General features: G+C 39.6%; 1 protein-coding gene across 3 annotated transcripts in view; it reads left to right on the forward strand.

The window, feature by feature from the left end:
• The window catches only part of FRMD3 (FERM domain containing 3), a 94,341-nt gene that overhangs the window by 37,507 nt on the left and 44,194 nt on the right, over positions 1-12,640 (forward strand). For all 3 annotated transcript variants that reach the window (XM_017740460.1, XM_008638428.2, XM_017740461.1), the window contains one exon: positions 4,145-4,223. In XM_017740460.1, the coding sequence (XP_017595949.1) occupies positions 4,145-4,223 (79 nt within the window). The remainder of the gene's footprint in view (positions 1-4,144; positions 4,224-12,640) is intronic.

Consider the following 12,640-nt stretch of genomic DNA (forward strand, 5'->3'; position numbering starts at 1 on the left):
AGAATATGCTTCTGCTTTAGCAATAATGAAACCAAACTACGGTGCGAATGAGACTGTGCAGGATATGGCAGTGAAGCTCCGAGTATATGCAGACTCTGTGCATGGCCCAACCCATGCAAAAATCGCAGCTGTGGAAACACGGGTGCAGAAAATGGAAGATGAAATAAAGAAGAATCACCAGGAACTCAAGAAGGAGATCAAAGAGGGCCTTCTCCAAATCTCAGTGTTACAGATCAGGGATTCTGATACCAAACGCGGACGTTCCCAAGAGGCCCAGCCAGCCACCAATCCCCACACAGCAACACACTCAGTCCCTCACCATCAGGATCAGGGAGAGAAGGGTAAAAGCTGGAAAACTCTGTGTTAAGACTAAGACAGTTTAATAGGGAAAAGAAAAGCACTCACAAGCGAATCAAAACAAGGGATTAATTCACCACTTCCCATGGGCAGGGAGGTGTTCAGCCATCTCCAGGACAGCAGAGGCCCACCATATGTAACAGTGACTTGGGAAGAAAATCACTCAAAAAATCTCCCCTTCTTCCTTTTTCCTCCTACTTTATATACTGAACATGATGCCATGTCATCTGGAATATCCCTCTGGTCAGCTGGGGTCACCTGTCCTGGCTGTGTCTCCTTCCAACCTCCCTTGTACTCACAGTCTCCTCCCCAGTGCGCCAGTACAAAAAGCAGTGAAGGCCTTGGCTCTGTGCAAGCCCTGCTCAGCAACAGCAAAAACATCTCTGTATTATCCACCCCATGTTCAACACAAAACACAGTCATTGTGAAGGAAATTAACTCTACCCCAGCATAAACCACCACACATGAATACTTTTTTCTTTTTTCAGATTATTTTTCTATGAAGAAAATGGTAATATAGATGTGTAGGTTTTTTGTAGACTTTGTGATTCTCATGTGAGACTCAGTCCCTTAATTACTGATGTCTGTACCAAGGGAGACAGCTCCCATATTCCTCTTTGTTCAGGTCAGGGTGTTGTAGCTTTGGGCATACTTTAGGGAGATCCTTACTGTTTCATGTACATAGAATATTCTACCTTAGTTAAATGTAAGTCAAATAAACTTTAAAAACATACAATCAGTTGCCTGGAGAACTATGCTCTGTGTGTAGTTCCTTCATGAGGAACACTTAACATAATTTAAATGATCTTATTTGTTCTTTTGCCTTCACCTCTTACATACTGTTCGCATATAAACTGGCAAATCAATAGTTTTGCTTCAATGGAGTTTGCTGTCAACACTATTCTCCACACTAAAGTCCTTTTAAATTATTGCAATTGTGAATAATTTTTAGTGAGAAAGTGAACTCTGATGGTAGGAAGTTCTGACAGAGCCTTGGGCATTTCTCTATGCCAGCAACTCCTTATCTGAGAGATAAAGGACCCTTTTGAAAGTAAAGGCTTATAAGAAATGGCTATTAAAAAACTGATTATGTGCTTGTTAGTTTTGTGTTGATGAAATGTGCTCCTGCAAATTTTGCTCTGTTTTCAGAAGGTTTGTTGTTAATGTTTGCACTTTAATATGTAAGTGGTAGAAGTAATTTTACTTTCAAGGAATTGAGAAATTATCTGGCTTGACAATCACACCTCTTGAGCTGATAAAATTCTGCTATGAGAAACCAATGAAAGAACATGAAGTCCTGATGTGAATTTCTCCAGTGCAGTAAAATCTATAAGAAAAAGGCCTTTTTAAATACTTACATATCATCTAATGTGTCTTGGGAAGAACCTTAGGCTTATGATCTACCTTAAAATTAAGATGGAGAGTAAAGTGGATAGCTCTGGGAGTTCCCTCCTTCCCCATTCAAATATTCATTGTGTCTGGTTTTCTAATCAAGAATAAGAAACAGAAAAAGAAGATCTCCTTCTGTAATTGCAGGGAACTTTCTTATCTCCAGAGATGAATTAGATGGATGGGTTCATATTCTTTTTAACATTTCAAATTGCTAGCTGGGTTTGTTCCATTCTTGCACAGCAATAGAGAAGGGACTGCAGGTTGCAGCAGACTTGTATAGTATTGCTGCACTGCCGAGGAGGAATATTGTTACAGAAGCTTGAGTCTAGGAAAAGATTTGCAAAATAGGCTTTAAGCTGCCTTGACAAATCTCCTGCATGTCCTGTGCATTGGTGTGTACTTCTGTCACATACTGTTCTTCTGCTACAAATAAAACATTTCCTACTTTAACATTTCTTATGAATGTGGGCTATTTTTATAGTGCAGTTCAGCCATCCTTTCCTCACTATGATACTCTTTTCTTATAGGGCAGCTGCTAGTTCTATGTGGTTACTGCCAGAGTGGAACTCTTCTAATATAAATCCTTTTTTTTTCTTTCTTTATTTTTACCACAGACAGATTTTCAATTTTTTTATTGACATCGAAAAATTGGGTAAAATTCAGTACATTTTGGGGTCTTGCAGTAGGCTTGTATTTGCTAGGGCCCTCATTAACTACTCTTACATCTGCATTGCTATTTCAAGCCCAAACTAAATCGAAATCTGCCAAAATATCTAAAAGGTCTTTTTTTCTGAGAAAGAGCTCTTGCTTGTTTAATTCAGGTTGTCTCTTCTATCATGTTTTGTAAGTGGAACAGTATTCCAAAAGCATGGGTTTTCCTCCCTTGCTTAGTTTTAAGATGCCTATTGAGGAGTGAGAGAACCGTTTAAGATGACTTCAGTTATCTTGTGCTTTGTCCAGGCAACTCGACTCCTTAGTGAGTTTCTGCATGGCTGCTTTCCTTTCTGGGACAGTGAATTCACTTTACCTTCTACGCTGCCGTAACAGGTCAGGGAAGACATAATGATGTCTGCTGTTTTACAGCCTCTTTTCAGATAATGCTGCAGTCTAAGACAGCAAAGCCCACAGAAAATAGACTGAGTGTTTCTCTAGCCTTCAGAGGGCTTCTCCAGATTTGAAAAGTGTGAAAGTTCAAACCTCCTCTAGAGAAAAAGGCTTATTTTTCTTTATTCATTTCCTCTTCATTTCTATTTATTATTGATTACTTGCTTTCTTTTTTTTTCCCTGTATTTTTCATCATTCCATTCCCATCCCTTCTGAATTTCCTCCTTGTGTCTTAAATGAGTAGTTTTTTAAACAAGGAAAAAAAGGTGAAATGAGCAGTTTTAATTGAGGCTGACTGTACTTAAAACAAGTACAATGTGAGGTTTTGAAAGAGGAACATATTCCTTTATCTTCCAGAAGAGTGGAGCCTTCTGAAAGATACCAAACATAACAAAAGATTCAATGCATTTCAATTTTGTATTGCTGTTGTACATCACACGGAGCTGTGTGGTATCCAGAGATGTGTTTCTGGAACACTGCAGTCAGAGTAGATTGAAGAGTATCATGATTGTTGAACTAATTACCATATGAAGCTTATACAAGCCTATGAACTGGTAAGCTTTAGAAGCTGGTACAGTAAAATGTTCTGGTAGCTTACTAATTACTGTTATAATTTACAATTTAAAAAAAGTATTATTGATTTCACGTGTTGGTGTGTTCCATTTTCTCTGTAATTTTTTTTTTGCAGTTTTCTTCTGCCTTCCCTTTTCCTGCTGTAGAAGCACCATCTCTTCAAGGTTTTGCAAATTTAAAACTAACTGCATACGTTGAGAATATACCACAAACAAAATATTTTAAAACTAACTAGAATATTATAGACCTGCACTTCACTCTGAATCAAAGTGCTCGAGAGGCACTGATTAAAAAATTGTAATATTTCCTGTTGTCATGATCCTTTCCTCTTTCTCCATTCCCTTTTCCTTTCCTTTTCCCCCCTTTCTTTTCTCTTGAAAGGTTTGTACGTCAGGCCTGGTATTGATACCATTGCTCAGAATTAGGTACTATAGTCTTATTAAATACTGGAAACAGAAATATTTCTATTGTTATTAGGAAAGGTACAGAAATATTTCTATCTAATTTCACAAATTAAATGGTTTCTTCAATTTTGTAGTATTACCATTGTTTACTGTTTGCCAAAAAAACCACCCCAAAATAAAGCATATATAATATTTACTGCTCGTTTGAACCTCTGCCTAAACTAACCACTAGTAAAACTCTAAGTTCGCTCTTTCAGAGTGGCTTAAGCAATGTTTCTTTGCTAGTGTTCTCATGCTTTTTCTTTATGTTTCAGCTCATCCACCATACACCATGTGCTTTAGAGTGAAATTCTACCCACATGAACCCTTGAAGATTAAAGAAGAGCTCACCAGGTATTTTTTTTGTGGTTTTTTTTTGTTTGGGTTTTTTTGTTTTGTTTTGGTTTTTTTTGCTTTGTTTTCTTTTGTTTTGTTTAATCTGTGCATTTAATGTACATTGCTAACAAGTTCAAGAAAAGGCAGATTGTGTGGGATAGATTTCTCACTATTTCTGCTAAAATTAGCATAGGCTGACATTTGCAATACTGATCACTCTTCTTTTTATTGTGATTTAAAAGCAGTTTAAGAGAGCTTTTCTATAACATACAGAAAAGTAGTTAGGTTATACAAGAACTTTCAGGAAATGACTCAATGGTCAAATGATTGGGCAAAGGTCATGACTAAAAATCCCTGGCAGGGATAAGTTCCTTTTTTGTCTGTTTGTTCTTCCTTTCTTTCGTTCTCTTTTTTTTTTCCCCCCCTGAAATAATCTGGGAAGTTTAATTCAGTCCTGACTATTTCAATAGGTGTATGTATAGTCTCACTGAATTTTCTCTTGTGTGTGTCTTTAGGATCATAAACAAGATAGTCTTTTCAAAGTACTGATAGGCCTTTAGCGAACTGATGTAGAGGTGAAATATATTTATATTTTTCGAGTACAGCTGCTATGGAGGGTAAGAATTCTTGCTGCTTATGTTGGAATTTTGAAATTTATGCTGTGAAAACAGAGCTGTACAAGAGCTCAGTTGTGCTTAATGAATGGGAGCTTTGTCCTCACTGCTGGCCATTGTGAGTATTCTCTTGCTCTGGGCATTTTTCCAAGAAGTGTATGTGTGGGAGGGAAATGTAGGAAAGTAACAGCTCTTTTGAGCTCTGCACCAGCTATGCAGGACTGTATGTACGTTTTACCACCTTGTTAGTGAGCAGGCCACACTGCTGGCTGTTGGCTACATGCTACAGAAGAACCGAGTGCCTCATCACTTGTTGCCTTAGGTTCTTTGTTGATGCTCTCCCTGAGCACTGCAAGTTCTTATGCTCACAAGTCACTTCATGAATGTGGGTGATCCCATTGTCACTGGCCTCATACTGAAAGTTTCAGAAACAGCTTGTGCTCTGCTGAATGGTACGTTTATAGTTTGTATAGAACAGCTGGAACATGCTGTTCATATTATAGCTATTTATCTTGAATGAAATACTAAAACTGTTCAGCTGAGTAAACAGGTTGTAAAGCAGGACGTCAATGGATTTTCATTATTTGTTACTGTTTGTCCTTGGATGAACATTTTACCTTTTATGGTCCAGAGTATAAGCTTTGTACAGACCTTTCTCATTCAAGAGTCTAAATTAATTTACTTTAAAAAAACTTCTTGGATATCCTCCCAGGATAAATTTTATTGAAATGCAAAACACCAAGAATTGGCTCACTGATGTGTATTGTGCTGTATGTTTTAGTCTCTGCTGGGATATTTCAATTTTTAAAGTAAATTTTTGAATTTTTAAAGTAAATTTTTGAATTTTTAAAGTAAAGTTTCTGTGTGAGAAATGGGTTACAGTATTTTATAAAAACTAATACCATTAAGAGCTTAAAAAGGAGAAATAATTTGAGACATCATTAATTCAACCTGGTTTTGTATCTGATCAGCTTAATAGTTTCCCAATGTTGTTATCTGGGAAGCTTTGCTTTGTCTCTGCGCATGTGTCTTACACAATAACTAAATACAGAAAATGCTCCTCAAATGAGCAAGTGGAGTGCGGTCATGTAACCCACCTCTGAGAATTTGCTTCATGACCAAAGCAGAGGGTCACATCCAACGTGATGGTCTAGATTGGCTGGAGTTATTTTTCTTTTCCTTGAATTGAAATGATTGGTGAAATGCAAGCAGGAAAATGTTCATTAGCATTTGACAGAGCACAGTCATGAAACGTTGAAGACTAGTTGGCTTCTTGGTAGATTTTTGTTTTGCCTTTTTTTTTAGTGTTGCTGTGTTCACTTGACAATCATATTTTTGTTTTGAAAATAAATAATTAATATTGTCACCCTTTGACTTAAAAGCCATCTGTACTTCACAGCTGTATGTACAGTCAGCTGAGTGAGAGTAATAGTGCTTTGCATTTCTGTTACTGTCTGGGCCTATACATGTCAGAGTTGCTCTCTCACTACTTTGGCTGGGTGGAAATCTGATGGGTGTCTGTGGTCCCCATTTAAAAAACGAAATTAAGTTACAGTAAGACATTCTGTCACATTGCCATGCCACTCTTTGGTTCAGAACATTAATTAACCCTGTGATTAATCTCTCATGTGAATTATTGTTGATGCAGTCTTCGTAAAAGCTTTATAGGAATAAATCTTTAATGAAGCATCTTAGAGGCATCAGAGAGACTTACAGTTCTTAAAAAGAACTGCTTTTCCTACTCTTTCCACAGAAGTAGCTGATGAAAAAAAATCATCTATTCAGTAGATGAAGCTGTGTGTGTAAGGGGCAAAGGTTTGATTTCTGTGAAACTGGTGTAACATGGGTAGAGACACTATTCAGGATTTAGACATCACTTGCAGGAAGAAAATTTAACAGTTGTCACCTCAGATTACTGATTCTTCATTTCTGTCCTAACTTATAGGTTGGGCTTGACTATAATCCTTGAGTTACTCTGTGCGTTAACATGTGAAACTATTTTCAGAAAATTAAGGTGGAGAATGACCTAGCTGAAGTTACCACTATGTCCATGATATTATAGAAAAAACCCCTGTAGTATTCTGAAAGTATGTGCACACTGCCTGTTCAAAGGCCAGGAGTGCCTTGGGCAAAAGATGATGCTGCGTACTTGCCTGTCACTGCATTTTATTAGTCTGCTAAGGACAACTATGAATATTTCCATCACATTGTACCTTTCCAGCCACTTACTTTCATCTTCTCTTGTTTTAATTAACAACTGCTTCCATAGCTATGCTTTTGAAATAAATTCAGTGCCTGCCTTTGGATGTCAAGGCATTCTGAGATATTATTGCTAAAGAAGAAATTCTGTGGAAAATATTTTTGCCTCTCACTGTGGAAGGTGGTTCTGTGTGGTCCTTGGTCACTGTTTTCTCTAGAGTGAGCAGGTTTAGGATGGTTAACTTCACAAGTTAACTTCAGTGGCCATGGGGGTTTTTGCCTTGATCTCTCTTGCTTATATAGTAATAGACTACCTGAAATCCAACTTGTCAACGAAGTCCAAATCTTAATGCACTTCAGTGCTTCTCAGCTCATCATCTTAATGGCTGTCAACACGGATTTAGAAGATCTGTCCTTATTTCTGGAAATACTGTTTCCACAGCAGGGCACTGAAGCTGCACATTTGAAACATGTTTGAGAAAGACTAAAGTTATGCTTTTTCTCTTCAATTAGGCAATTTTTCCAATGCCAGCTAAAAAATTGTGATGAGAAAGTAGCAAGGATTTAATTTATTTTTCTCAAATTATTTGGCTTCCGAATGTGCACTGGAGGCTCAGTAGACTGCAACACAAGCAGTGTATATAGATTTTAGAATGTTTTTTATAATCTTTTAAATGGAGAAAGATGATCAGCCTTAGTAGAAGACTGATGCTGCTTGTAGTGGTGATGCTTGGCACCCCTCAAAGCCTTTCTCTCACTTTCTTCTACAGCTGGGCCTCTCACAGGGGAGAGAAAATATAATGAAGGGTCCATGAATTGAGATAAGGACCAGGAGAGATCACTCACCAAATACCATCACAGGAAAAGAAGCTGGAATTGGAGACATTAATTGGATTTGTTACTGACAAAATCAGAGCAGGATAGTGAGAAGTAAAATAAGATCTTAAAAATGCCTTCCCCCCCACCCCTCCCTCATTCCCAGATTTACCTGCTCCCCCAATGGCACAGAGAGATGGGAAATGAGGATTATGGTCAGTTCATCAGAAGTTGTTTCTCCCACTGCTCAGGGAGAGGAGTTCTTCCCCTGCTGCACCGTGGGGTCCCTCCCACAGGAGACAGTTTCCATGAACTTCTCCAGTGTGAGTCCATCTCACAAGCAGCAGCTCTCTGTGACCTGCTGCAGTGTGAGTCCATCCCACGGACAGCAGTCCTCCCAAAACTGCTGCAGCGTGGGTCACTCTTCCACAGGGTGCAGTCCTTCATAGACAGGCTGCTCCAGCATAGACCCCTCTCTCCATGGGCCTCCCATGGGTTCACAGCCCAACCTTATCAACTAGACAATAGCACCAAATGCCACATCCAGCCTTGTCTTAAACACCTCCAGGGACGGTGACTCCACCACTTCCCTGGGCAGCCCATTCCAATGCCCAGCCACCCTTTCTGTGAAGAACTTCTTCCTACTGTCCAACCTAAACCACCTTTGGTGCAGCTTCAGACTGTGTCCTCTTGTCCTGTCACTGGTTGCCTGGGAGCAGAGACTGACCCCCACCTGGCTGCACCCTCCTTTCAAATAATTGTATAGAGTGATCAGGTCTCCCCTGAGCCTCCTTTTCTCCAGTCTAAACAAGTCCAGCTCCCTCAGCTAGTCCTCACAGGCCTTGTGCTCCAGACCTTTCACCAGCCTTGTTGCCTTTATCTGGACATGTTTGAGCATCTCAGCATCCTTCCTGAATTGAGGTGCCCAGAAGTGGACACGGCACTCAAGATGTGGCCTCACCAGTGCCCTGTACAGGGCGACAAGCACTGCCCTGGTCCTGCTGGCCACACGATTGCTGATACAGGCCAGGATACCATTGGCCTTCTTGGCCTCAGTGGCCAAGAAGGACCTCTGCTTGCTCATGTTCAGTCCACTGTGAATCGGTATCCCTAGATCTCTTTCTGTCTGGCCTCTGTCCAGCCACTCTGTCCCCAGCCTGTAGTGTTACAAGGGATTGTTGTGACCAAAGTGTAGGACCCAGCACTATCATATCACTGGATTTGGTCCATTTATCCAACCTGTCCAGGTCCTGTTGGAGAACCCTCCTACCCCGCAGCAGATCAACACTTAACACTCAACTTAGTGTGATCTGCAAATTTGCTGATGGTGGACTCGATCCCCTCACCCAGATCATCAGTAAAGATATTAAACAAGACTGGCCCCAGCACTGATCCCTGGGTGACACCACTAGTGACAGGCCACCAACTGGATGTAACTCTATTCACCACCAGTCTCTGGGCCTGACTATCCAGCCAGTTCTTTTCTTTTTAAATCAGCATTTGCAATGTGGCCTGACAGTGATGCCATGAAGATTTTTGCCTTTTCTTTTAGACCCCTGTTATACCTTTTTACAACTTCTGTATTCCTAGTGCTTTTTCTCTACGTTCTTGGACTTGTTTGTTAAGCTAAGAGACTAAACATTTTAGAAGCTTCGTAGCTGGGGATCAGTGTGCCCCAGACCCCAAGGTCCTCTCCAGAACACATTCTGTAAACCAAGATAGAACCATCCAGGGGAAGGCTCTCCTTGGGGAGGGGGGCTCACTTGAGCCTCTCATTGGGGAATCTTTGATAGATATGCTAATTAGTAAAACCTATAATGTTATACCAATGTTGGGGGGGAGGAAGAGAGACAAGGAGAGAGAGATAGACTCGGCAGGGTGCATCTCGATGCATATGACCTGGACGTGTGCACCTAAGGATCCTTAAGAATAAATACCAAGGTAAAATCCCTTTCCCCCTTCTAACCGTGTATGACTCTTGATTTTAAGAAAAGGCATCAACAGGACTGGGGTAGAGGCCTTGAATACATACAGTTTTGGCATTACTGTTAATTTCTTTTTTCTTCATTTTCTTTTTGGTTAATTCCCATTGTTTTTCCAGAAAGCATGATAGCTTGATGGGGAGAGAAGGTTTTCTTTTGCTATGTGCATCAAACTGTGTGCAGAAAAAAAGATATTCTGTAGTTCACTATAATGCCCAAGGTTATTCTGCTGACATGGCATGAGAAGATATAAAATTGCTATGAAGAAAGTTTTAACTCTAGAAATCATTCAATCCACAGCATACATAGCATCCCAGCAGACTTTATGGAAAGTGTAGATATTTTTCTCTGTGCCTCTCTTCACTGTTCTTGTTCACAGATCAGAGCCCTGAGAGGGTCCACAGCTGGGAAAGCCTGAGATGCTGTGCATGAACAAGATGTGAACAGTTGAGGGAGTATGGACAGATAGATCTAAAGACTGATCACACTTGGGCACAGATTTCTATTTTGTTATTTATTTTCAGTGTTCTTGTTTAGGTGATAAATAAACCAGTATTTTTTATTTCTTATATAATAAAGCATCCCAGGGCTTCATACTTTCTTATCCTCAAATCCCTATATTATAGTGTGTATGCATAATTAAAATCAGAGAATATGAAGTCATTTGAGGTCCCAAAAGAATGCTCTAAAATGCTACAGATAGTACTGTATCGGCAGTAATCCATGATTATTGTAGAAAAAAAAGAGTTCTAGAAGTGGGCATGGGTCAGTACCTGGTGGAATTAACCAAAGATGGATTATTTCAACTAGCTTTCATCATGCCCTTTTTTCTTAATCCATATTTCCTAATCCAAGAAGCAATCTTCAATGAGTACTTTGACACAGGAAAAGCAGAAGAAAAAAGAAAAAATTGTTTAACTGGAAATCATATAAAATGACAAAGACATGGGGTATGTCAACATGGCGCACTCAATGTTTGTCTAGTCCAGTCTCAATCAGCTGTACTTGATATTGCCATGTGCTGGAAGAGTCTGGTGCTTTTCCCTCCAGAATCAGGAGGCCAGTTGAGGTTGACAGTGCTCCAGCTGGTTGTTAATGCCTGAATATCAAATGATTTATTTGCAAGTTGGAAAGTCGTGCAATATGTTAATAGCTCTATGCTGGGCGTGTGCTGCTAGCCCTTTTCTGGACATCATTTAGGAATACCTCTGCTCCTCTTGGTACCCTGTTCTGCTTTTCTTGAAATGTGCAGTCATAGCTGTGCTTTGATGTCTATGAAAGTCCACTTGTCTATTTTGGCTTTGTCAAGGCCACATTGGCAGTTGTCAAGTGAGTTTATAATTTTAACAGTATTGGAGTCACAATCAGATTGAATACCATAGGTCTTAAAAGTGAATGTTTTGTTAATAACAATTTGTTAATACGCTGCAGGCTTGCAGATAACATTCAGGGTGGGGAAAAAATTACCCAGGAGAGTCATGTTTTTTTGGATGGAGATAGTGCCTGTGGGAGCAGAGGCCTTGTACATGTTCAGAGCTCTTGGTGTCTTCTGAGGGGAGGGCAGAATGGCAGAGAAGATGCAGTCCAGTCATGGTGTTTTGCAGGAAAGACTATTCCTGTGCTGTGGTGGGACTTTTATGTAGCCAGGAGCCAAAACAATGCTTGTCTCTTACTGCTGCTTTGTCTGCTTATTCATTAATGAAATTAATTACTATGTAACAATAAAGATTTTTTCCTCTGTAGCCAGTGATGTCAAGCAACTCACTGGGTTGGTAATTAATCACCCTTTTCATTTTCCCAAGAAAAGACCATACACCCTAACGTAGGCACTGACCAGCTCTGAAGCAAGGAGGACAAACCCGTATCTTGCTAGATGTAAGTGGTAGTCATAATCCTGACCGCAGAAGTGAGAGATTTGAGATTACTGGAAAGCTGTCATTAAAGTCACCTTCCCACCCCAGGGCATAAAGCAAAGTACTTCTTTCTGAAGGAATAGTTTTAGTGTGGGTTTGGGTGTTTTGGGCCTTTTTTTATTACTAGGTATCTATGATTTTGGCAGTATAGGAGGGACATAGGCTCAGAATGGAGATAGGGAGTGTTGATACCTTCATTGTGTTTTGAGTCCTTACCATTAGTATTTTTCTTCAGAGGGCATAGAACAAGTAGGGTGATTCTTTCTACATGTGCCTGTTAACCCAGAAGATAGTCATGCAGTTTCTCAAATAAGTTAACAAGGTAGTTCCTACTGCTTTTAATATTAGATATTTTAAGAGAAACAGAATTTTCCTTTTTTTTGTGCTTGGATGAAGATTATGCTTTGAAATCATGATAGGTATGCCCTCAGTTCCTAATTCCCCTGCTAGAATTTGGCTTATGACTGATCAGATACATTGAAAAGGCAACTGCCGTATTGACATCAGTGTGGCATGCTTATTGTCACGTATATCTGTTTGAGAAGTGGAGACGTGGGTTTAAGCCATGCTAGGATGAACAGAACTTTCATATTGCTTCAGAAAAACAAGAAAACTAATAGATGATCTCCTTCCCACTCAAATGCACTAAAGGGTTTTTTAATTATTATATTAGGAATTTTAACACTTCATGCCTATTTATTTTAGTATTAATTTCTGGATATTTTTCCCTTATTTGTCTCACCATTCCTGTTTTTTTGTATTTGGTAATAATGTTTTTCTTCACAACCTCCTGAGCCAGTTAGTTCACTATCTGCTATGTCAGATGCTTTCTTTCCTCTGCCCTAAGCAATTTCCTGATTTCACATATTTTCCCCTAGCTCTAGTATTGCAGGATTCAGTGGATAGCAGTT

This window comes from Corvus brachyrhynchos, unplaced genomic scaffold (genome assembly GCF_000691975.1).
Source record: "Corvus brachyrhynchos isolate BGI_N302 unplaced genomic scaffold, ASM69197v1 scaffold37, whole genome shotgun sequence".
In the NCBI taxonomy this organism is placed as follows: domain Eukaryota; kingdom Metazoa; phylum Chordata; class Aves; order Passeriformes; family Corvidae; genus Corvus; species Corvus brachyrhynchos.